The sequence below is a fragment of the Penicillium lagena genome, assembly GCF_028827675.1.
Source record: "Penicillium lagena strain IBT 129212 chromosome Unknown utg000006l_segment0_segment0, whole genome shotgun sequence".
NCBI lineage: Eukaryota > Fungi > Ascomycota > Eurotiomycetes > Eurotiales > Aspergillaceae > Penicillium > Penicillium lagena.
This window is the reverse complement of record NW_026623227.1, coordinates 1346641-1369962: the sequence shown is the minus strand read 5'-3', so window position 1 is coordinate 1369962 and position 23322 is coordinate 1346641. Positions and strand designations below refer to the sequence as shown.

General features: G+C 54.1%; 14 protein-coding genes across 14 annotated transcripts; 6 read left to right on the top strand and 8 right to left on the bottom strand.

The window, feature by feature from the left end:
• Positions 1 to 406: 406 nt before the first annotated feature.
• Positions 407 to 2308, top strand: N7510_008699 (Zn(II)2Cys6 transcription factor; the record flags this gene model as incomplete). Its single annotated transcript, XM_056980624.1, has 1 exon — positions 407 to 2308. The coding sequence occupies one exon, from the start codon at positions 407 to 409 to the stop codon at positions 2306 to 2308; it is 1902 nt and encodes a 633-aa protein (XP_056830833.1).
• A 329-nt stretch (positions 2309 to 2637) lies between these two features.
• N7510_008698 (uncharacterized protein) lies at positions 2638 to 6061 on the bottom strand (the record flags this gene model as incomplete). Its single annotated transcript, XM_056980623.1, has 2 exons — positions 2638 to 2825; positions 2875 to 6061. 2 exons carry the CDS (start codon positions 6059 to 6061, stop codon positions 2638 to 2640), a joined length of 3375 nt encoding a protein of 1124 aa, XP_056830832.1.
• A 670-nt stretch (positions 6062 to 6731) lies between these two features.
• Positions 6732 to 9017, top strand: N7510_008697 (bifunctional aminopeptidase/epoxide hydrolase; the record flags this gene model as incomplete). The annotated part of the gene is made up of 7 exons (XM_056980622.1): positions 6732 to 7139; positions 7194 to 7278; positions 7355 to 7574; positions 7632 to 7869; positions 7921 to 8289; positions 8341 to 8828; positions 8891 to 9017. The coding sequence occupies 7 exons, from the start codon at positions 6732 to 6734 to the stop codon at positions 9015 to 9017; spliced, it is 1935 nt and encodes a 644-aa protein (XP_056830831.1).
• A 134-nt stretch (positions 9018 to 9151) lies between these two features.
• N7510_008696 (uncharacterized protein) lies at positions 9152 to 10508 on the bottom strand (the record flags this gene model as incomplete). The annotated part of the gene is made up of 3 exons (XM_056980621.1): positions 9152 to 9663; positions 9747 to 10071; positions 10386 to 10508. 3 exons carry the CDS (start codon positions 10506 to 10508, stop codon positions 9152 to 9154), a joined length of 960 nt encoding a protein of 319 aa, XP_056830830.1.
• Positions 10509 to 10728: 220 nt separating this feature from the next.
• Positions 10729 to 11684, bottom strand: N7510_008695 (TIP41 family protein; the record flags this gene model as incomplete). The annotated part of the gene is made up of 2 exons (XM_056980620.1): positions 10729 to 11161; positions 11215 to 11684. The coding sequence occupies 2 exons, from the start codon at positions 11682 to 11684 to the stop codon at positions 10729 to 10731; spliced, it is 903 nt and encodes a 300-aa protein (XP_056830829.1).
• Positions 11685 to 11762: 78 nt separating this feature from the next.
• N7510_008694 (aurora family serine/threonine-protein kinase) lies at positions 11763 to 13054 on the top strand (the record flags this gene model as incomplete). The annotated part of the gene is made up of 3 exons (XM_056980619.1): positions 11763 to 11855; positions 11916 to 12866; positions 12920 to 13054. 3 exons carry the CDS (start codon positions 11763 to 11765, stop codon positions 13052 to 13054), a joined length of 1179 nt encoding a protein of 392 aa, XP_056830828.1.
• A 270-nt stretch (positions 13055 to 13324) lies between these two features.
• N7510_008693 (mitochondrial inner membrane protease ATP23) lies at positions 13325 to 14157 on the bottom strand (the record flags this gene model as incomplete). Its single annotated transcript, XM_056980618.1, has 3 exons — positions 13325 to 13552; positions 13616 to 13875; positions 13929 to 14157. The coding sequence occupies 3 exons, from the start codon at positions 14155 to 14157 to the stop codon at positions 13325 to 13327; spliced, it is 717 nt and encodes a 238-aa protein (XP_056830827.1).
• A 147-nt stretch (positions 14158 to 14304) lies between these two features.
• N7510_008692 (glutamate 5-kinase) lies at positions 14305 to 15845 on the top strand (the record flags this gene model as incomplete). Its single annotated transcript, XM_056980617.1, has 5 exons — positions 14305 to 14365; positions 14444 to 14631; positions 14683 to 14793; positions 14848 to 14943; positions 15003 to 15845. The coding sequence occupies 5 exons, from the start codon at positions 14305 to 14307 to the stop codon at positions 15843 to 15845; spliced, it is 1299 nt and encodes a 432-aa protein (XP_056830826.1).
• A 208-nt stretch (positions 15846 to 16053) lies between these two features.
• On the bottom strand, positions 16054 to 17099 carry N7510_008691 (putative beta-1,6-glucan biosynthesis protein (Knh1); the record flags this gene model as incomplete). The annotated part of the gene is made up of 4 exons (XM_056980616.1): positions 16054 to 16122; positions 16174 to 16690; positions 16746 to 16846; positions 16905 to 17099. 4 exons carry the CDS (start codon positions 17097 to 17099, stop codon positions 16054 to 16056), a joined length of 882 nt encoding a protein of 293 aa, XP_056830825.1.
• Positions 17100 to 17312: 213 nt separating this feature from the next.
• Positions 17313 to 18322, top strand: N7510_008690 (signal recognition particle receptor subunit beta; the record flags this gene model as incomplete). Its single annotated transcript, XM_056980615.1, has 2 exons — positions 17313 to 17525; positions 17567 to 18322. 2 exons carry the CDS (start codon positions 17313 to 17315, stop codon positions 18320 to 18322), a joined length of 969 nt encoding a protein of 322 aa, XP_056830824.1.
• Positions 18323 to 18418: 96 nt separating this feature from the next.
• Positions 18419 to 19542, bottom strand: N7510_008689 (putative short chain dehydrogenase/reductase; the record flags this gene model as incomplete). The annotated part of the gene is made up of 2 exons (XM_056980614.1): positions 18419 to 19330; positions 19465 to 19542. The coding sequence occupies 2 exons, from the start codon at positions 19540 to 19542 to the stop codon at positions 18419 to 18421; spliced, it is 990 nt and encodes a 329-aa protein (XP_056830823.1).
• A 272-nt stretch (positions 19543 to 19814) lies between these two features.
• On the bottom strand, positions 19815 to 21133 carry N7510_008688 (cystathionine beta-synthase CYS4; the record flags this gene model as incomplete). The annotated part of the gene is made up of 2 exons (XM_056980613.1): positions 19815 to 20435; positions 20489 to 21133. The coding sequence occupies 2 exons, from the start codon at positions 21131 to 21133 to the stop codon at positions 19815 to 19817; spliced, it is 1266 nt and encodes a 421-aa protein (XP_056830822.1).
• Positions 21134 to 21286: 153 nt separating this feature from the next.
• On the bottom strand, positions 21287 to 21571 carry N7510_008687 (uncharacterized protein; the record flags this gene model as incomplete). Its single annotated transcript, XM_056980612.1, has 1 exon — positions 21287 to 21571. The coding sequence occupies one exon, from the start codon at positions 21569 to 21571 to the stop codon at positions 21287 to 21289; it is 285 nt and encodes a 94-aa protein (XP_056830821.1).
• Positions 21572 to 21992: 421 nt separating this feature from the next.
• N7510_008686 (hydroxybutyrate dehydrogenase) lies at positions 21993 to 22862 on the top strand (the record flags this gene model as incomplete). The annotated part of the gene is made up of 2 exons (XM_056980611.1): positions 21993 to 22431; positions 22486 to 22862. 2 exons carry the CDS (start codon positions 21993 to 21995, stop codon positions 22860 to 22862), a joined length of 816 nt encoding a protein of 271 aa, XP_056830820.1.
• Positions 22863 to 23322: the final 460 nt, after the last annotated feature.

Genomic DNA, 23322 nt, shown 5'->3' with positions numbered 1-23322 from the left:
TGATATTAATCGATCGATTCTGACTTATGATCATCATTATTATTTTCACTCGGTCACTAACTCACCCTTCTCGCTGGTTGCCTTTCATTACCTAACTCACTTGCCTGATCCGCCACGGACCTTGCTCCGTCTTCAGTTCAGCGATTCTTATTTTTGGCCATATTATCCCGCATGGCTTACCCCACGGTCTTCCCCAGGATTCCAGCCCTCGCTTGTCCATTGCGGCGTCATCGTGCTCACCGGCTCAAGGGCAACGAGGCTTGGTTCGCTTTGTCCGAAGCCTATAAGTATCGGATGCGTACCTCCAAACCAATGGACCGCTCGATTCTCGGAGTGCAATCCTTGGAGGAAGAAATATATCAAGGTCTAAGGCGGGGTTGACCCCAGAACGAAACATTATCAGCTCATGTCTCCGTCGCCGGAGAAAGAGGTCCTCTTGATGAGCCCCGCCAGTGAGCTGTCCGGCGGCAAGAAAAAACGCTCGAATTCAGAAGCAGCCGAATATCCTCGACGACGAGCAACCATTGCATGTCAAATATGTCGACTACGAAAGACACGATGCAATGGAGCCCGACCCAAGTGTCAGCTCTGCACCGACCTCAACGCCGACTGCGTTTACCGCGAGCCCGGGATGAAGCTCGATGCCGGAGACAAACTGATCCTCGAGCATTTAGCCCGCATTGAAGGCCTGCTGCACTCCAGTCTAGCAGGGCAAGACCTTCCTCTTCCTCAGTTGGCGCTGGCGTCGGCCTCTCCAACCACGAGTAATGACTCCAACATCGGTAGCGATGACCCGTTCGCCAGGCCATCCAGCGCCGCCCATGTATCCAGCAGGATTCCCGTCTCTGCGGGCCTTGGAGGCTGGGCGAATCCGCCTCCCCCCATGAGCATTTCGACGATGCCCAAGATGCACACCACCCCAGCCCTGAATCTGCTGCATTGGCCCCTGATCCGGGATCTGGTTTCGGGGCCTTACGACCCACAGAATCTACTTCAGCTCGAAATGGCTCGCGAACCATTGCGAATGACCCCGAACTCGGGGTTTGACCTGGCCAACGCAACTACCTATGTGCATGCCTTCTTCACCCACGCGAATGTTTGGTATGCATGTGTGAATCCGTATACTTGGGATAGATGCTACCAGACGGCTCTCGCGCATGGTTTCCAGAACGGACCCGTAAGCTGTCTAGTACTTTTAATACTGGCCCTGGGAAGTGCTAGTCATCACGGGAGTATATCCTTTGTGGCACCAGATTGCGACCCGCCAGGTCTTGCATATTTTGCGGCCGCATGGAACCTCCTACCATCGGTCATGATGCGCAATACGGTCATTGCGGCACAATGCATGGTTCTGGCCTCTGCATACCTATTCTATCTCGTCCGGCCGCTGGAGGCATGGATGCTGTTGTCGAATGTGAGCATGAAGTTACAGCTGTTGTTCGGCGGCAGCCCCAACCGCGTGCCGGTGCAGTGGCGGGAGCTCAGCGTGCGGGTGTATTGGAATACACTACTCTTCGAGAGTGATCTACTCGCAGAGCTGGACCTGCCACACTCTGGTATAGTGCAATTTGAAGAGATGGTAGATCTCCCGGGTGGCTTCGACGAGGAAGACGACGAGAACGAGGAAGAAAGTGGCCATGAGATTACCGAGGAGCCTGCTGGTCGGGACGATCTCTGGTACTTTCTGGCTGAGATTGCACTGCGTCGACTTCTGAATCGAGTGAGCCATCTCATCTACCAGAAAGGCAGTACCCACACGCTTTCTGCCCTGGGTCCCATCGTCTCGGAGCTGGACTTCCAACTGTCCCAGTGGTACGATAGCCTGCCCAAGCCCATCCAATTTCCTCTCACGCAAGTACCCATCTCCAACCCCGTCCAAACGGTCCTCAGACTACGCTACAACGCTTGTCGGACCATTATATACCGCCCGTATATTTTAGCAGTGCTCGAAAAGGAAGAAGCTGGAAATGATCAAGGAGTGCGAGAGTGTTGTCGGCGTTGCCTCGATGCCACCTTGCGCCAGCTGGAACATATCACTCAGCATCGTGAAGGCCACCTGCCGTATTTATGGCAAGGTGCTCTGTCGATGGTATCCCAGTCCCTCCTGATCATGGGGGCAAGCATGTCTCCCTGCCTCTCGTCCCTGCTACCGCCTGGCGTGAAGGTGGACGCGATTATTTCGAGCGTGGTATCTGAGGTGGAGCGATATGCACATCTGGCGCCGAGCTTGAAATTATCCGCCGAGATCATTCGCGACGCTGAGCGACGGCGGCAGATATGTCTTCGCTCAGCCAGCATTCAGATCTAAGTCCTACGTCCGAGAGAGAGAAATCATGGACAGAGCAAGAGGGAAACATGTCATGCCAAACTCAAGCCCAAGACCGTCGGCACCATATAACTAACTACATTGCACAAGCAGGCAGGTAGTAGAGCGCCTGCAATAGATATAACGAACCATGGCAATAAACATATGTTTTCGGGGGTTCCAATCATAAATATGTCACGAGAAACTGGGGGAGTCGTGGTATCTTCAAAGGGAGACATCGCAAAGAACGGAAAATGTATAGACGGAGAGACTGTGTGTCAAGGTATTGGCAGGGGAAAAAAACATGAAACATGAAACACCATATATACTTCTTAAATCAGCACCCATTCACTGCCCCGTTTGATGAACTTGTCGAGCATCATGCCCACATCAGTCAATGCGAAGCGGCATACATAGAAACCAAAAAACTCGGCAGCATGTCGCGTGCTGAGCTCTAGACCGACATGCGTCGGGGACGAATGTTTCAGTCCAGGATCTTCGACCTGCTGGGCGATTTGATCTAAACTGGGTTAGAACGCAAGAATCAACAGGAGAGTTAAAAGACCTACCTAGAACCTGAACAGCATCAAAGAGACGAGCCAACGCGCCCATGTAGTTGGCATTGGGCCCTCCCAGTTCCAGCTGAGTGACATTGCGCTTCGGATGGGTCGAAGGAGTCGAGGACATGGGGAGCGAGTTCAGAGTCAGATTGTCCTTGTTGCTTTCCCTGACACTTGCCACGGGGGCGCTGACACCTCCTACACCGGAAGTCTTTGACCGTAGCCGTTTCCAGGACCGTAGGGATGATGACTTGTTGCTCGTACTGGAGGTCTTAGTGGGTAAATTCTCCACATGAGCCAGCTCGTCTGGCGCTGCACCCTGCTTTAAGAGGGGCATAGCCGCCTGTACACCGACCTCATGGCCTAGTTTCTTGGTCAACACATTTTGAACCTGGTCGAGAACGTTCTCAAGCGCCTGCATCTCTTCTAGCACCGCATCCGCATCGTATGTATCCACCTGAGCCAACTTGAGTAGCGCGGCAGTCAAGAGATCGCAGTTGGACACCTTATCCTCAACAGCTTTGAGTTTGACATTTTTCACTCGCCAGACATCGCGGGGAATAAAGAGTTTGGCTGACAAGTACCCTCCTTGAGGATGAGCAATCGTCTGATATAAGCTTCGCATCAACCAGAATGGACGAAGAAGATAAGACTCCGGGCACGGCTCCAACGGAACAGGGCCATTTGGCAGTTGTGAATTCGGACAGCCCAGAGTGGTAGGTGAGTGAATATCACAATCAAAGAGATTGAGGCCACCCGTCGGTAGTCCATTCTGCGTAAAGCTAATACCAGTGGGAGTAGGCGGGATTGGAATACTGTTAGACAGCGCGCTTCTCTGATTGTCCAAGTTTGGGAACGAGCCGCTGAACGGTGTCGTTGGTGAATCAGGGGCCGTATCGGGAGTGGAAACAGAGACGTTTCGACTGCGGAAGGCCTTGGTGCTCGAACCGCGTCTGTCTAAACCGTCTGGTGCCGAGGGAATCTTGGCCATAGGGCGCGGGGCGGATGACGATGGGACTGGTGGCAGCTCTGGTTCCTCATCTTCTCTTGAGAGTACCCTAGACAGATTGGCAGCAGCTGAGGCGTTCTCCACGAAAGATCCAATCGAAGGGTTGCGCGCGTTGGATCGGAAGGCCGGAGTAGACGACCTGGATAAGTCTGAGGGGTCATCCTTTGGGAGAGGCGGTGGCGCTTGGCTAGTCAATGGTGTCGCAAAGGAGTCCATTGCTGATTCGGTTGAGTCCGTTCGGGCACGAGACCCAATGTTAATCTTCAGATCCCGGTTCTGGCCAGACAGTCTCCGCGCTCGTACCCCGGGAATGGCGGGTGGTTCATTGGTGGGCATAGGCGGCCGGGTGATAGAAACCCGTTGCGGTGGCAAGCCAGGGAAATCAGACGAGGCTGGAATGGCTGGCAAGACCGAGGTGGGTGGAGAATAGGGTAAGGTGTTGGGCACCGTCTTCTGGTCGTCGTCATCTTCCGCAAGAGTCGACAGAGTAGCACCGGCGCTGAGATTGGATGTCACAGAGCTTTCCCAGGTTCTTCCTGACACGTTGCTCGAGCCAGATTCTCGGGGAAGAGCAGACTTAGACTGAAGGCCGAATTCGAAGTCATCCATCACATAGCCCTTGGTCATCTCCTCCAAGAGGCGCTCCTCCTCTTCCGCTTCTTCATCCAGATAATCCGAATCCAAACCATGGGGGTGGCCATCTATCCTCTGCTCTTGCATGTGACGCATTGCACGGCCACGATTCATAGCTTCCGCCTCTCGTTCCGCCTCCCGAACCCTTTGCTTCGCCAGCTCGATATTCCTGCGGGCATTGGCCACGATATAGTCACTTTCATCTTCATTATACTCCAAGACTGGCTCTAGGCCTTCGTCGTACGCGGCCTCTACCGCAGCGTCCAGTGCAGCATCAAACGCAGCCTCGGTATCATTGCTCAAGCGGCGGCTCGTCCGGCGGCGCAGATATACGGACGAAGCCCTGGAATTGGCCGATGATGGTGACGATGCACCAGACTCATCGATCGTATCCAGCCACGAGGTTGTTTCATTGGATTCCTGCGGCATGGAGGGTTCTCGGTACCGTGGATGTTGATTCTTCATTGATGATTGGCGTCTAGGAGGCACCATGCCTGAGGCTAATCGTTCCCTATCGTCCAGTGCGGCATCTTGGAAGTTCAGACTGGAGCGGAGAGAGCTTGGTTGAGTATCGATAATTCCGTGGTCATCGAATTCACCATATGACTCCTGACTCAGGGGGCGATCGGGAAGGGCCTTGCCATCATCATCGGGGAGAGGAATGTCCAGGCGCTGAAGCTCGGTGATTCGGATCATGTATGTGTCACGGATTTCCTGCAGCTTCATTTTTTCCTCCTCGCCACCATTGCTGCGGAACATGACCAATTGCAGTAGGTTGCAGGCATCGTTGTACGCCTCCATGGCGCCCTCAAAATTGGCCGCATTGTCCAGCAGAACTGCGGTGTTTGCTTTTTGGAGAGCCCTGGAGAGCATGACTTTTTGGGTCTGGCTATGATGCCGCGATTCCGGACCCCCTTCCCCATCGGCTAGAGACATGGAGCCTTGGTTGGTGTGAGCCACGCTGTTGGCGGGGCGGGCTGTTTCTGTGCCCGTTTGTGGTTTATTGGGTGACTGGTTTTGTGCGAGATTGCCGGAGGCCGTAAATGAGAGATCCAGCGGCGGGGAAGTTGGGTCGGCAGCAAACATGGCGGATGATCCAAGCTCGGGAAGCATCAACATCGGAGCGTCCGTTTGCCCACGTTGAGGACTATGGTTTCCCGCGCTTCGACTATAATCCACTACATTCCTCACAGCCTGTGGGGACTGGCGATCCCCTGATATCGACATTTTGGAGCTCCCTCGGCGATGAATCCCGTAGTCCGATGGAGCCTTGCTCGATGCGGTTGAGTGGGACCAACGATTGACACTCCCGAGTCCCTCTTTGATGGGACTGCCCGATGCTGGGCTATCCGAAGGCAAGTGCGGGACTTTTTCTGTGCGCGCGCCGAGGCCCGTTGGAGTGGCCGGTGGTTTCACCATGCGATTTCGCGAACTTGGTCGTGAGGAACGAGAGCTGGGCCGATTGGGGGCCGCGAAGGGCGCTGAGTCTGGTATTGAGGGACGCCGGGGCTGGAACGGCTTGAGTTCATCGTCCACCGCCGTGTGGTGTAGCATTCTCACGGAGACACGGGCTCCCCCTGATCTATACCTCTAATGCCACTCAATGCATCGCTTCGAAGACAAGACGCTGAACAAGGCTACCGGAATGCGATCATGCGACTGAGACACCTCCCTTCTCGCAATTGGCCTGGGAATTCACCGGTGGAAGTCAGTTGGGCCGATCGCAGGACGATCCCGGGGGGCGGATTGTTGGGTTCCTGGAGAGAAAGGGAGGGAAGAGACTCACAATGAGATCGGAGGGTGACAGGGGGCAGGAATAATCCTGGACAGGACCGAGCCAGTGGTGAGTCCAGACGGGCAGTGGTCCTCCGTCGTTGGGGGGAGTCAGGGGTCAAACTCGTGGATGATAATAATAATAATAATGGTTCCAGCTGGTCCTCGATAACAATTCAGGGGAAGGCGGTGGCCGATGCGGGGAGGGGCTGAAGAGCACGGGTAATCGTGCAGAGTGGGAGTATAGGCGACGGAATAGTCGGGAGGTGGAAGGAAGGAGAGAAGAAGAGAAGGGGAGAATAGATAAATAAATCCGACCAGAGGCAACAGGCAATATTACCTATGCGCTGCAGAAGAATACCCCTAGTTGACAGATCAGAGCGGTATCGACGGATCTATCCTTCATCCACGGATCGATCGCTTAGGTGCGGCTCGCTTGACACAAGTTAATATGGCCGGTCTGGTGCGCTTCTTCTCTCCTCTGCCCACCCGCTGTTCCCAGAGACTGCCCTGCTTCCAGAGACGGACAATGGCCACCATCAGCACCATCAACCCGCCGCGGGATCCCAACACTCTCAGCAACTACAACAACTGGCGATCCACCCACATCACCGCCAACCTCGATATCCGCTTCGACCAGAAGCTGCTGGCCGGCAATGTCGTCCACCAGTTCCAGTCCATCACCGACGCCCAGTCGCGCGAAATCATCCTCGACACCAGCCATCTCGACATTGGCGCCGTCAAGGTCGACGGCAAGCCCTCCCAGTGGGAGCTGCTGCCCCAGGTGGAGCCCTACGGCACGCCCTTGAAGATCACCCTCGAACAGGGTGTGAAGCTGAATGGCACCGTCGAGGTCGAGGTAGGTCCTTGAAGTGACGGATCATCTGGATGCAGACTGACCGTGCATGCATAGATTTCCGTGAAGACCACCGCTCGCTGCACGGCGCTCCAATGGCTGACGCCTGCCCAAACCTCCAACAAGAAACATCCCTATATGTGTAGGTGGCTCCGGGCACAGCCTAGAATGCTTCCGGAGAGGCAGGCTGTGGCAGTCATGGCTAACAACCGCTCCAGTCTCGCAATGCCAGGCCATCCACGCGCGGTCCATTTTCCCGTGTCAGGACACCCCGGATGTGAAGAGTACGTTTGACTTCAACATCACCTCGCCACTACCGGTGATTGCCAGTGGTCTGCCAATCCGACAGTCCTCGATGACCCCCCAGTCCGGAAACCAGCTGTACCGATTCCACCAGTCCATTCCGATCCCCAGCTATCTCTTTGCCCTGGCCAGCGGGTAAGGTTCATCCCCTCTGTCTCTCGTGTCAGTGTATTAACGGGAACCCCAATCAAGTGATGTGGCGGAGGCCCCCATTGGCCCTCGCAGTGTCGTAGCCACCAGCCCGGACGAGCTTGCCGGATGCACGTGGGAGCTCGAGAATGACACGGAGAATTTCATCACGACTATCGAGAAAATTGTCTATCCCTATGTCTGGGGCGAGTACAATGTCCTGATCCTGCCTCCGAGTTTCCCGTATGGTGGAATGGAGAATCCCATATTCACTTTCGCCACTCCCAGCATTATTTCAAAGGTATGTTCGGATGGGATTCTGGTTGGTGATGATAACTGACACGGTCTCCAGGACCGGGAAAATATCGATGTCATTGCGCACGAGCTCGCTCACAGCTGGAGTGGCAACCTCGTCACCAATGCCTCGTGGGAGCATTTCTGGCTGAACGAGGGCTGGACCGTGTACTTGGAGAGACGGATTCTGGCCGCCATTCATGGCGAGCCGTACCGTCACTTCTCCGCCATTATCGGGTGGAAAGCGCTGACCGACGCTATGGATCACTTTGGCCACGACCACGAATTCACCAAGCTGGTGGTGGATCTCAAGGGCAAGGATCCGGATGATGCTTTCTCCAGCATTCCCTACGAGAAAGGGTTCAACTTCCTGTTCCATCTCGAGAATCTGGTCGGCAAGCAACAGTGGGACAAGTTCATCCCTCATGTACGTGTAGTTGTCTTTTGCAATGTTGATCATGGCTGACTTCCTCGTTAGTACTTCACCGTCTTCAAGACCAAGTCTCTCGATTCCTATGAGTTCAAGGCGACTGTCCTGGATTTCTTCAAGTCCGATGCCGACGCATCCAAGGCTCTAAACGAGCTGGACTGGGATAAGTGGTTTTACGCTCCCGGCCTGCCTCCCAAGCCGACTTTTGACACCTCGCTTGTAGACGTGGTCTACGAGCTTGCCCAGAAATGGAAATCTCTCCCCGGCTCGTCTTTCAAGCCCCAGGCCAGCGATATCCAGGATCTGACAGCGAACCAGATCGTTGTCTTCCTGGAGCAGGTTCTCCGTTTCGAGCAGCCTCTGCAGCCCGAGCTGTCAAAGTTGATGGGTGAAGTCTACAGACTAGCCAAGAGCGAGAATATTGAGGTGGCCAACCTCTACTTCCAAGTCGGCATGAAGACCGGGGATGAGAGTGTGATTGAACCAACCACGGAGCTGCTGGGCCGGATCGGAAGAATGAAGTTTGTGCGACCATTGTATGTGCCCCCTATCTCGAGTTCTGTGTGAGGTTGCGATATGCTAATCTGATCTGGTCCAGGTACCGCAATCTCCAGAAAATCAACCGCCCCATTGCACTCGCGACATTCGAGAAGTATCGCGACTTCTATCACCCGATTTGCCGTGCCATGGTCGAGAAAGATCTATTCGGCAAGAAAGACCAGTAGACTGTTTGCTAGTTATATTCTCCATTTTAAAAAGAGTGTGGATGAAAAATGGGTGTCATATTATACATGATTTTAGCACCAAGAATTATTTCAATAGTAAAACAGGTATCCAAGAAAGCTTTTTGTCGACATGATCACTGGCTTGACTCGACAAGTTTCCGATCTGCCTCCGAGTATCCAAAGATAGTGCCCTTGTCCTTGCCGCTGAGGGTAAAGACCATATCAGCCTCACTCATTTGCGAGAGTTGCGACAAAACCCGCCGCATATACGCCACCACCAATGCGACCTTAGACCAGTTCAGTTCCTGACCATCGGGTCCCGTCGGACTAGCCTTCCACAAGTTCCGCCAGATAGCAGCACCCAGCACCGCGTCGCCCTTGACCAGACCTTCATCGTAGGCAGCCAGTACACCGCGCCACTGAATAAATAGATCCTTGAGGTATTTGTTCCGGATGGTCCGGCTGCTAATGTCATGGAGCACATCCATCCGGTGCTCTGCGTTATGCGAGAAGTGGTCGATCAGGTGGCGGGAGTAGGTCTGGACGCTGTCGTGGGAGGGAAGCGCGCGGAGCCTGACGGTCAATAGATACATGTGGAGAAAAGTCACTTGTGACCAGGTGGAAAAGGTTGGCAGAAGACCGAGTTCTGTATACACACGCGCTCAAAGATTAGTTTCTACAACAGCCAGGGCGAGGGAGAGGGTTCACCTTTAAACCACCAACTCTCACCCACGCCTAGGTCTTCACCAGCCTCTGTTTTAGGCACCGGAACTCCCTTCTGGGATATCTGCGGAATCTGATAATCGGCCTGGCTGGAGCAGGCCTCGAAGAGTTTCTGGGTCATGCCGTATGCGACGTAGATTTCGGCGGCTCCGCCTAGACGTGGCGCGCCACTTCTCGCCAGGCGCGGTGATTGCGAGTAGAGTCGAAACAGAAGGGTTGAACTTGACGATACGGGCAGAAAAGGCTCAGCCGGTGTATTCGAGGCGTTGCGACTGGTATACCGAACAGGGTGTTGCGCGGCGGTGGAGATCGAGGCGCTCTGGGACTGTGGCTGCAGTTCACGGGTCAGCTTGAGCGGTCACCTGTATGGATATGTATGTGCAGACCTGAAGCCATCGCGACTGGCGAAACCCTCGCACACCTAATGTTAGTGTTCTAGACATTGCTGTGTGTTGGGTGAGTCGGGAAGGAGGATTGTTACGGACGGGGGAAAATCAACCCGTTTGCACTGTTTGTCCTCCAAGTGTTACTCTAATAGATCGGTACTGCGACTATAAACAATTTAGGATCATAACTGTTTCATTCATTATTGATATTCGTCTATGACATTAATTTGCACAATGCTCCTGTTTTCATACAGCTCACGTCGGTATGTTGGTTGCGATGTTCCTGCACCAGCTGCCCAAGACATCGGTTCGGCTCCATGAGCTCACGCTTCTTCAAGCGATGCACGATGGTCTGGTTCGTATGAAATGCGTACTCCGCCATCCTGCTCAAATAGTCTTTCCGATTCGGATGCAATATAGCTTCGTCATTTTCATTGCACGTTCCGTAGGCCAAGAAGAGTGGTGTTTCCAATTCACTTCAGCCATCGAGAGAAACCCTCTCAGAGCGTTTGTCCACGAGAGGCAAAACTTCGGACAACCGGTTGGGGTCTCGCATAAACGCCGGAACATCCTCCCTGGTCGCCGCCAGAGTCTGCAGTTTATTAATCGACTAGGTCATCGTCTGGAGGAGTGTAGTACCGTACCTGTCGAATTTTCTCATATTCACCCTCCTTGGCCTGATATTCCCGGATCACCTCGCGACTCTCAAAGTCCACATAGACTCTGGTGTCTCGAAGTCGAATCAGGACGTTATCAAGGCGCATGAAGTACCGGGACAGCAGAAGAAGTCGACCCGGCATCACGCGGATCTTGCATGAGAGCATTGCAATCCCATTGTCGGCGAGCTCGTCCTCGTAAAGAACAACTTCATCAAAAAATAGGATTGGATCAGGACGTTTGAGGAGTTCAATAGGGATCGGTTTGGTTGTTTCTTCGAATGGGCGGGCATTGGGGTGAAGGGTGCCTTTGTAGTCGGTGCTATAGGACCAGTCGAACGGCTTCACCACTTCTTTAATGCCCTCGTGTGTTTTCTCTCTAGATCGACCTCCGAATTAATGGCATGCCATTGCACGGACAAAGAAACGTACCTGCTTTTCTGCCATTCTCTCGAATAGGCCACCTGGAGCATGGACTGTCCCGTCTTGTCCACCCGGTCTAACGCGTCAAATGCGTTGAATTGAATCCCCCAATCGCCCTTTTCCCGCTCAATGGCCACAAAATTGTCTCCAAAGATCATCTCGGGTGGCGCAATGCCCAGCTTCTTCGTCATCTCCTCGATGGGCTCAGCCTTGAGAATGGGTAGCTTCTGTGTCGAAATGCGGAAGCCCTGGACGGAGACGGACGTGGGATGTTTCGCATCTGGCGACACGGTCGCATGCCCGGGGGCAGCGGAGTGAGGGGAATGGGAGGCCATGACACTGGCTGTGGGATGAAGACGACGCAGGTCAGATAAGGAAAGCGAGATAACCCCGATATGCCGGATTAAATGCCCGGGCCGAGGGGTTGCCGGGGCGACCGAGGCAAGCACGAACAGACAGCCCAAACATGACCGGATCATCAACTCTTCGAAGTTCTCCACGACCACCTCGCTTTTCGCCCACCCACGTTCCCGCTTCTGCCGTGTCCATCACTAGCTATGACCGCCAAAACACTGGAGGCTCGGTTTGAGCATCTCTCTGTCAAGGACGAGAAGGAGAATGGCGGCAGTGATCGGACCTACAAACACAAGGTACTACATACGTGACCTCGTCCACTGTCCCTGGTTTTAATCTAATAAAATTTCTTGCAGGGCTCCTCCCTATCCACAGCCGTCTCATTGTCCGGCCTAGGTGCGGCGGGCCAAGTAAACAACAGCTCAAATCGCGCCCACCTGCTGAAGCTGGCACTTCAGAACACCAATGACAATAAAACCAACACCATGAATTCCCCGGGCAAGGGGTCGCAGAGTAGATCCACGGCCCGGGGTGATGAGGCCGACCAGCGCAACTCTACGGTCCTGTATGACCAGCCCTCGGTACCCAAGCAGCTACACCTGGGAATGTTTGAGATTGGAAAGCCTCTGGGCAAAGGCAAGTTTGGACGAGTCTATCTGGCCAAGGAGCGGTCTTCCGGCTTTGTATGCGCTCTCAAGGTTCTGCACAAGTCCGAGCTGCAGCAAGGCGGCGTCCAGAAGCAGGTTCGTCGTGAGATCGAAATCCAAAGTAATCTGCGTCATCCCAATGTCTTGCGACTCTACGGCCATTTCCATGACAGCAAGCGAATCTTTCTGATTCTAGAATTCGCTGGTCGGGGAGAGCTGTACAAGCATCTCCGGAAAGAACACCGCTTCCCCGAGTGGAAGGCTGCGCAGTATATTGCGCAGATGGCAGCGGCATTGAAGTATCTGCATAAGAAGCATGTGATGCACCGCGACATCAAGCCCGAGAACATCCTCGTTGGCATCCATGGAGAAATCAAAATCAGTGACTTTGGGTGGAGTGTCCACGCGCCTAACAACCGACGCCAGACCATGTGTGGAACGCTAGACTACCTGCCTCCAGAGATGCTCAAGCCCGGCTCGCAAGACAACTTCTATAGTGAAAAAGTGGACTTGTGGAGTCTGGGTGTGTTGACCTATGAATTTCTCGTGGGCGAAGCCCCCTTTGAGGATACGCCCGTCATGACCCAACGGCGGATCGCTCGGGCAGATATGTCCGTGCCGTCATTTATCAGTCCGGAGGCGAAAGATCTGATCAAGCGGGTGAGTTTGGTTATTCTTTTGTTGATAGCCTTGGGTACTGACTAGTAATATAGCTGCTGGTCCTGGATCCCGAGAAGCGGATTCCGCTGGACGAGATCCAGCGGCATCCTTGGATCGTCAAGCACTGTGTCAAAGATGACAGGGTGTTGAAGCGGAGTTCCGGCCAGTCCAAGGACGGCAAAGCGTGATCCATTCTCCATGCATGGCAGATTATCGGTGTTGGAATGTTTCTCTTGCGTCTTGGAGTTTGCGGCGTTGGTTCTTGTTAGCATTTTCGGGTTTTGGGAGTTGCTTTTTCGCTGGGGGTAATCGGGGAGAGATGCGCGATATGGCACCATGTGAAGTTAATCTCGGTCTTCCAATTGCGTCCATAAAATATGATACAGTCAAAGAAACGGTCTAGCTAACACAAGAGAAGAGAGAATCGTGGTCTGCGCTATAAAAACAGGGAGGAGGTATCATCGGAAGATTTCATCAAACGGCCGTGTATCTTTGAAGCAGCTATCCCAGACTTCATTGACCACCCTCTCGGCATGGGCCTCATCCTTGCAGGTTGGCCGAGCCCGGACGGATAGAATGGCTCTTCGTCGTACACATTCTTGATGCTGCTGTGTGAGTTTCCATTGGCCTCTGCGGAAGAACTCGCGCGCCCATCTGCATTCGCCGCTGAGCGAGCTGGCGCGGATCTAGCGAGAGAGATGGTTAGCCAATGAATGAATCATCATTGATTTTGTAGTAGGCGGTAATACCTCTGTGCAAGCGGCATGGCGCAGATTATTCGTCCAGTCTACTTTAAAGCGCAGATGATCGTAGGCATGAACCATCTCATGCGCCATGGTATCCTCCAGATGACCCTGGTCCTTCATCTCGTTCGCGCACACTAGGATCCCGTATTGCGGATCGAATCCGCCGGCCTTTCGGTTCGTGCATCTGCGACAGTAGATATTGTGACTGTGGAGATCGCCGCCCAGTTGTCGGATATTGTCGGTGAGAAAACGGATCACGGGGCCTTCAAATCCCATGTTAGAGTCCAGGGGTTCCAATGTGGCTCAAGCCGCTCACTATATTGAAGAAGATAGTCCCGCTGTTCCTCGCAGCGCTTGCAATCGGCCACTTCGTTTCGGATATCGCGCGCGACGCGGAACTTCTCGATGCCCTCGGCGGACATCTTCCCGGTGAGGATGGAGTAGATGTTGCGGAACTGGGTCCAGGTGTCATCACCGGGGATGTATCCTGAGTCGGGCTTGTCAGCTGGGGGTGCAGCCGCACCGGGCGACTGGGAGTCTGGCATGTCGAGAGGACTCTAGAGATCAATCAATCCATCCATCACGGTCGCAAAGAGAAGAATCTCCGGGAGGCGGTGGGAGATGGCAAAATCGCCGGTAACAGAAAGAGAGTGTACGAGCGGGCAGGCTTGACCTCTCGATTACCAGACACCATGGCTGCCATTGGGACCTACAACATGTCCCCCTCCGGCCTAACCATCGTGATCAAGCTGGGTACGAGAATCCCTCCCTGATCGGCTCCGTCTCGTCCAGAATTATATGACGATACTGACCCCCCACTTTGACGGACAGGAACGAGTTCTATTGTCGACGAAGTTACCCATGAGCCTATCCTCTCGATCCTAACATTAATCGTGGAGACTGTCGCCAAGCTGCGCAGGGATGGCCACAAAGTGGTCTTGGTATCATCAGGCGCCATTGGAGTCGGCCTGCGGAGGATGGATATGGAGAAGAAACCGAAACACTTGCCTCGGATACAGGTGTGTCTTCTGTCAGATCACGTTTGGGCTGGAACTGATGTGAATCATTAGGCTCTAGCGGCCGTGGGTCAATGCCGGCTGATGAGTCTGTGGGACAACCTCTTCTCGCATCTTTGGGTCCCGGTGGCCCAGATTCTCTTAACGCGAAATGACATTGCCGATGTAAGTCTCTTGCTTTTCGCCTGCCTTTTTCTTGTCATCTAACACTCTATCCAGAGATCCCAATATGTCAACGCCCAGAATACCTTCGAACAGCTCTTTGATATGGGCGTGATTCCTATAGTCAACGAGAACGATACCCTGGCTGTTTCCGTAAGGCTCTCTTTCATTGTCTGCTCTTTCGCCCCTGCTCACCTACCATCTTTCTCAAGGAAATTAATTTTGGCGACAATGATACCCTATCAGCCATTGCTGCCGCCATGGTGAAAGCGGACTATCTCTTCCTCATGACTGACGTCGACTGTCTCTATACTGCAAACCCGCGCACCAACCCGGATGCAGAGCCCATTGAAATTGTCACAGACATTGCTTCGCTAGAAGCCGACGTTTCGTCCGCAGGATCGGCATTGGGAACGGGGGGCATGAGCACCAAAATTGTGGCGGCCAAATTGGGGACCAGTGCTGGAGTCACGACCATTATAACGAAAAGCTCAAAGCCAGGGAACATTCATGAGATTGTGAAGTACCTGCAAAGCATTCAAGAGGAGCCCCAAGACGGCGCACAGGAAATACCCAAGGCTCCCCTTCATACCCGATTCCTCCCCTCGGACACTCCGATCAAATCTCGATCATTCTGGCTGCTCCACGGTCTCACTCCACACGGGACCCTGTACATCGATCACGGTGCATACAATGCCCTTCAGAATAAAGCAAATCTCCTTCCCGCCGGAGTTGTTGCTGTGGAAGGACACTTCGGGCACCAGGAATCGGTGCGGTTGGTGGTTGTTGATCGACCTTCCCAGGAGGCTCTAAATGGAGACTTCCCGCTTGAAGGACAGGAGCTCAAGGAAGTCGGTCGCGCGCTGGTCAATTACGGCAGCATCGAAATTGCACATATCAAGGGCCACCGGAGCTCGGAGATCGAGTCGGTGCTTGGCTACTCGGACAGCGACTATGTGGCAGTGCGCGAAAATATCACGTTTCATCCAGACGATTGGCTCAGTCACTCTCCCACCCCACTATTAACGCCGGCCCTGGAGGCATGGAGCATATAGTTCATACTGTGAACTTTACATAATTGGTCTGATCTTTTCAACACTTTACCGAGAGGACGGTTGGTCGTTTTGTTCAACCATAATGGGATGATCAGAGTTCGGTATAGAAGGACCACATGATGATAGAAGCACAGGACATTGATATAAAAAATGTTGCGAACAGGACACGAATAATGACATCTTTGTTTCATCGCCATCACCAATGACCTTAATCCTTCCACCGCTCCAGCCATTGCTGCATTCTCTTGTCCAGCGTTGGAGCCGCCGCGGGGGCAACCTAAATCACGAATTAGACTCCTCGGCGGTATTGGCACCGGGTCAAACATACATTATTCTCAGTGGCTTCCACTGTCGCAGACAGATACTCTGACAGGGTCGTTTGAACCGTCGGTTCACCCAGATAGGTCGTTGCAATAACAAAAGGAAATGGTGGATACTGCGGTGTAGGCGACTTGTCTAGGATAGTACTGCCAGCGCGTTTCGGCATTGGAGCATACTTGGTCGGACCAGGCTGCATCCCAAAGGGCACAGTGTGCATGTCCAGGTCCTGTCGTCTGCGTAGTTCGTTGCCATGGATCGTGTCTTCGGTCGCGGCTGGGAACTGGAGGACGGATTCTGTGTTCCCTATGGAGACTGACTGTTTGAATGTCGGGGTTGGTTTGGAGCCATCTTCGAGGAGATGGTCTTCTTCCACTAGGGGCCAGGGGAGGGCAAGTGCCGGTGTCATGGCTCTGATTGCATTGGAGATTTTGGGGGGAAATGAGCCTTTCATATTGGTCAAAGTAAAGTGGGAGGTGTAACCAGACCAGGAGTCGTTTGGTCCAGTAGAAACAATCTTCAGGAAGCTATTCAAGACTCGGTCAGTATGAGTCTTTTGGGGGTTGGTTGGGACTTTCATACTATGCGTTGGGCTCATTCCCACCCACGCTCTGGTTCACACGGAAAGACACCAAATCCTCCGGTGCAAATGTACCCTTCTGGACAACTTGAGCTAGGCAGTCCTGCATGTGTATATCTCAGTGGTTGGTCATTTCTGGATATGGGTCCCATCCCACTTACATAGGAGTCCGTGGTCTCGTCGCCAGCACACAAATGGAGATCGTATGTCGCTGGCCCATTACTCTCATAGGTCCACAACAGACTCACCACATCGCCAGAATCGAAGGTCAGCCCGTTGGCGGTCATGATCTGGGCGTGAGAGCTCGCGGCCAGGAACAGGGCAACGAACACCGACAATAATGGATTGAGCGCCATGCTGAAGGAATTCGACAGGTCTCCCACAAAAGAAACAGAAGAAGGAAAAGAGCAAAACAGGGAGGTGAGTCGAGGAACCACCCCTACATTCCATACTTCAGTTAGTTAGGGCTTGGATGGGCAGCTGATTGATGGCCCGTGCTATCGATCAGCTCACTCTCTCTGTTCCGCTCGCGCATCCCGTTCTTTCGACCTTCAACTCCACAACCAACCATGGCAACTGAACCAGGCTGGAACTCCGTGGCGGGCGTCGCTACCAAGTTGCTCGACGGCAACCTTGTCGCCATCGCCATCGCAGTGCTCATCACCTTTGGTGTGCCGGTGCTGCTGCACATCATCTTCTACCGCAGCGCAGCCGCTCCGCCTTCGAGCAACTTCCTTCTGCTGGGGCCGAGCGGTGCAGGGAAAACAGCTTTCACATCCCTGGTATGCTATCCTCTCATACAAATTCTTCTCTTGCTAACAAGACCCTGAAAGCTCGAGGCCAAATCTTCTCCCGCCTCCAAAAAGTCCCACCTAACGCACACCTCCCAGTCCTCAACACTGGTGACCGTCGGCCTTCCCCGGATGTTCCCACGGCTTCCAATCGCTATCGATCCGTCAACGATCCTTCTCTCAAAGAAATCTCAAGAAATCCCGTCAGATACCGAGTGCAAGACACCCCCGGCCATGGCAAGCTGCGCGTTTCCCAGGGAATCTCCCAGCTGCAGGCCATGTCCCAGTCCAATGATGCCAAGATAAAATTACGAGGCGTGCTGTTCATGGTCGATACGGCGGCTCTCGTGGATGAAGCAACGCTCCGAGACAGCGCCACCTATTTGCACGATGTGCTCCTGATCCTGCAGAAGCGAGCTCTGAAGAAGGGCAAGTCGTCCGCCAAGGTTGCTGCGGAGGTTCCAGTGCTGGTGGCTGCCAACAAACAGGATCTCTTTACTGCGCTCCCACCCGGTTCGGTGCGGGAGAAGTTGGAGGCGGAGATTGATCGGATCCGCAAGTCGAAGACGAAGGGTCTTTTGGATGCTAGTGCGGGTTCGGGCATGGAGACAGAAGAGGATGAGGTTCTGGGAAATGATGGAGGTCTGGAGGGGTTCAGTTTCAAGCTGTTAGAGGAGGAAGTGGGCGTCAAAGTTGATGTGGTCGGTGGTGCCGTCAAGGGTGACCCGAATGAGGAATTGGGATCGGGCGTGCGTCGGTGGGAAGAGTGGGTTGGACTGTGTCTGTAGATGAATAATGAAAGGGAAGAAGAGTGCATGTACATTAGACTAATCTACGTCCCAGTCGAATCCTAAGGTCTCTGTTGCTTGCGCATCGATCCAGTCCTAATCAGTTAGAATCGATATATATTTCTCAGGGTTGGAGACACCACTTACCCACAAATTCCGCGCCAGCTTCGAATCCTGTGCCGTCGCACTCGGCGCACACCGCGTCGCAATGGGAATAAAGTACTCCCCCCGGTAACTGTTCTGGCGAACCTCTTGACTGGCAGCCAGATACACCGCGGTGGCTGCACCATCTTGTAGATTTTGCCCGAAGAATCCCGCTAACTTGCGCAGGATCCATCCCAAAAACCCGCCAACATACGCACTCCACGCGGTCCACTGGTCCGTCACAATATTCCCGGGGAAATACGAGTTGACATAGATGTGCTGGGCCGCTGGGTCCCGGTCCAGGAGCAGCCGTCGACTCAGCTCATTCGCAAACAGGATATTCCCCAACTTCGAGCGGCCATACCGCCATATGCCATCCCACATGTCCGACCACTTTATAATGCGCGAGGGCGAGGTGAGCAGATCCAGATCCAGATGGCGACAGACTACATGCAGCACTGAGCTGGTGACCACCACCCGGGCATCGCCGTTGTTGGTGTGCGTTACTGCTCGTTTCAGCAAAGGAACCAAGAGCATCGTCAGGACCTGGTGCCCGACGCAGTTGGTTGCGAAGACCCAGTCGATATTCTGTGATGAGCGCTTGTATTGCGGCGGCACGCCCAATGCCGCGTTGCAGACAAGGATGTGAACATATTCTGTGCTCTGCTTAATTTGATCCGCGGCGGCTTTGACTGCGTTGATGTCACCCAAATCGCACGGGACAAACGTGACGCGGGAATTGTCTTCATCGAGTAAGTGGCGCTGCTTCCATGCTTGGAGCGCCTCTTGGTATTTGGTGGCGCTGCGGGCGACGAGGAACACCTTGGCTATGCCGTGCTCCAGGAGCTGAGCGGTGATTTCTACCTGATTCTTAGCGATTACGATGCTTGCGCCGTGTCACTGAGCGCCTGCCTTGACCGATGCCTGCTTGGCCCCCCTGCGATGCGGTTAGGATGATGAACATGCAGTAAAGGGCGGAATAGTGAGTGCTGACACACCGTCACCACGGCTACTCGACCATCCAGGTCAGGAGTGTCTTGCAGCGAGAAATTCCGATAGGTGAAGATGCCGGTCATTTTGCCTGGGAAGAAGAAAAGGAGATGGGGAGAGAAATCTACGAAACTTGGATGGTTGCAGCAGAGCCCCACGTCATCCTGATCAGATCGGTCTAGGTATTCATGTTCTTTCTATTCGACCTGTATTAGTGTAAAGTCACAACGCCGCCCCTTCTGCTTCTATCCCGTTTTTACTCGACTGTGTTGAAAATTGAAGTTGATGAACCCATCACCCTGACAATATAAAAGCAAGCCATTGTTGAAACTCCAGGGAATGTTTCCGAAAATGCACCTTACTGAGATTTGCCGTGATGCAGCATCCAAGTGAGCAGGTCGACCTTGGTCACCACCGCCATCGGCTTCATTGCGCCACTGTCGTCTCGCTCGGTCACCACCGCGGCACTGTTCCATTCAAAGAAGCGGTTGAGCACGCTGAGCGGGGTGTCCATGGTGATTTCCACAAAACGACGGCCCTTGATCTGTGGCCGCAACGTGTCCGTCGTCCCGTTGGCGTGGCCATTTTGCTTCACTCCTAGATCGCGGGGGTCCGTCACGATCTCGGGAATCTTGGAGAAGTCAAACATGACCTCTGACACGGGACTCTCTCCCGTCGCCCGTCCATGAGTTAGTCGGCTGAGGACGTTGCCCAGCGTGATCAGACCCACGAGTTTGCGTCCCGAGGGTGCCAGGACGGGAAGCTGGTCGAAGCCCTTGTCGCGCATGATCTCGATTGCGGCCCCGCATGCAAAGTTCGTCGTCACGGTGGTGACCGGTTTCAACCGCAGGGCGCTGACCTTGGCCCCGGCCAGCGGGTCCTTCGGGGGCTGTGGCTGCTCCTTATGCATGGCCGTGGCGGCTTCACTGGGGACCGTAGGGAGAAGATCGTTGGCAGCCAGCCAGTCATCGTCGGCAAACTGAGAACCATCAGTACGGACTGACATATTAATAAACGGGAAGAATGCCCTACCTTGGTGAGGTAACTGCGGATACTGTCGGGAAGAATCACCACGACCACGTCGTCTTGGGAGAACTTGTGCTCCTCGTTGGCCTTGACCAACGCGGCAATGGCACTACCACTGCTGCCACCAACCAGCAACCCCTCCTCGGCGATCAGTCGCCGTGAGTACTGGAAGGACTCTTTGTCTCCAGTCTTGTACCACTGATCGACGGCCTTTTGATCCAACACCTCGGGGATGAAGTCATACCCAATGCCTTCCACTTTGTAGGGTTCATTGGCATGCGAGTCGTTCAGAGAAGCGGGCAGGGCCAGAATCGATCCCAAGGGGTCGGCCGCAATTACATTCACAGCCGGGTTATGCTTCTTCAGGCCTCGGGCAAGACCGGTGATCGTGCCACCCGTGCCTGCGCCGGCGACAATCGCGTTGATCCGACCTTTGGTCTGTTCCCAGATCTCTTCGGCAGTGCCATACTCGTGGGCCAATGGGTTGTTCTCGTTGCCGTACTGGTCCAAAATGTGGGCATTCGGCAGTTCCTTCTGGAGGCGTTTCGCGACACCGATATGGGACTCGGGGGAATCGTAGGCGGCCTCGTTGGGGGTTCGGATGATGGTTGCATTCAAGGCGCGGAGCACGGCCACTTTTTCCGCGGACATCTTTTCGGGCAGGGTGATGATGGTCTTGTAGCCTGTTTCGCATCGAACGGTAAGAAAGATGATCGTAGTCAGTCCGGACTGTTAACTCACCCTTGACCGCGCCCACCAGCGCCAGTCCAATCCCACTGTGTCCATGGATTAGTGTCTGCATGGTCAGCTCGAAGGGGACGGTACGAACGTATTCCCGCTGGTCGGCTCGATGAGGGTGTCGCCCGGCTTGATGCGACCTGAACGCTCAGCCTCCTCGATCATGCGCAGAGCAATGCGGTCCTTGACGCTGCCACCGGCATTGAAGTACTCCAACTTGGCGTACACGGTGGCCTCGATGCCCAGACTGCGGGGCAGGCGGTTGAGGCGCACCAGCGGCGTGTTGCCGATATGCTGGGTGATGGAGTCCAGCGCCACGGGGGGCATACCCGGACTGGTGATGGAGGCCATTGGGTGAGTGGTGGGAGAGTAGGAAGGGTAGGAAGTGGAAGAGAGAAAGCAGAGTCTGACGGTGTCGCCATCATGAAGTCTAACTTCAGATTGGCCGACGATAGCCGTTCCCGGCCCACTTCATTCCAGAACTATGATCGACTCGAACTGATCGAGACGATAATAGCAACAACAACAACAATAATAATAATCATAATGAAGGATTATCGCATTGGTTCATTTATGCTGACCGAGTATTCAATATGCTCGTATTGCTTGGGGCCTCGACGGGGCAGGTTCCGAATTCAACGCTCGGGGCCGAACGATCTAGTTCGTCGGCGCCGACAAACTCCAAGATCCTCAATAGGAGCATTATAAAGAGTGCCTAACGGACCCAGCTATCACAAGTATTAATTACTCGTTCCTTTCTACTATACAGTTAATGAATCCCACCGGCTCGGTTCTCATCACGGGCTGTAGCGACGGCGGCGTCGGGTCGGGCCTCGCGCTTGTCTTCCAGGCAAGAGGGTATCACGTCTTCGCGACCACTCGAAACCCCGAGAAAATGTCCATTCTCCAGCGTCTCCCCAACGTCACCTTGCTGCCGCTGGATGTCGCCGACTCCAGCCAGATCCATGCCGCGGTAGAGGCTGTGACGGCGATCACCGGTGGAACCCTATCGATCCTGATCAACAATGCAGCGCAGTTCCATCTGATGCCGTTGCTCGACGATGATATTGAAACTGCCAAGCAGGCCTTTGACACGAATGTCTGGGGTCCACTCGCCGTCACCAAGGCGTTTGCACCGCTTTTGATCCAAGCACGGGGAATGCTGGTCAACATCACCACCATCGCTGGACATAATCCTATGCCGTACTCGGGTAGGTTTGTGTGCACCATTCAACCGGAGGGAAATTAATGAGTTGTGAATCTAGGGATCTACGGCGCCTCGAAACGGGCCCAGGAGCATATGTCGGACGTTTTCCGTCTCGAGCTGTCCCCCTTCCGTGTGAAGGTCCTGTCCGTGGTGACTGGTGCTCTCGCGAGTGGCCAGGGCGCCCAGAACGTTGTGCTGCCACCCGACTCGCGGTATAAGGCCATTGAGCACATCATCGCGGCCCGGGGGAGTAATAGCCACTCCCGTATGCCCGTGACGACCTACACCACTCAGGTCGTGGATCAGATTGAGGCGGGGACCACCGGCAAGGTGTGGCTCGGGGATCATGCGGAGGAAGCCAAGCAGGCGACTCTGAATCCGGAGAAGGCTGCGGGATGGGTATGTTTCGTCTGTACTCGATGCGGGTGGTGCTAATGGTTGCCTAGGAAGGGTTTATTTCGAAGAGTATGGGGTTGGATCGTTTGTCGATATAGGTTCTGAGCGAATATGATTGACTCCTAGGACCAGTGGAAGGATAGAACTACTATGGTATTGTTCACTCCTCGGACGTATAGTTAGAACTATGTAACTTAGGGGATACACCGCCAAGCCCAATTGTGGCGGAGCTGCTCCACCTGTTTCGGCCTGATTGTTTACTCCCGTCTACTTCGACGGGATCAACTATTGACTTCCGATCCCTCCATGATAATGTGGCCTGCCCACCCACCAGCTCATGGTCCAGGAGCGGCTGGAACGAATCCGGGCAGTGCGATACTCACCAACGTGCATCGCAATCTCGTCCGTCGAAGATCTTCATCCCGTCAGGCGCCAAGCCCCCCCTGAATCGATGGATTCGCGCGGTGGATTCGGAGTGACTGACCTGCATGAATGGATT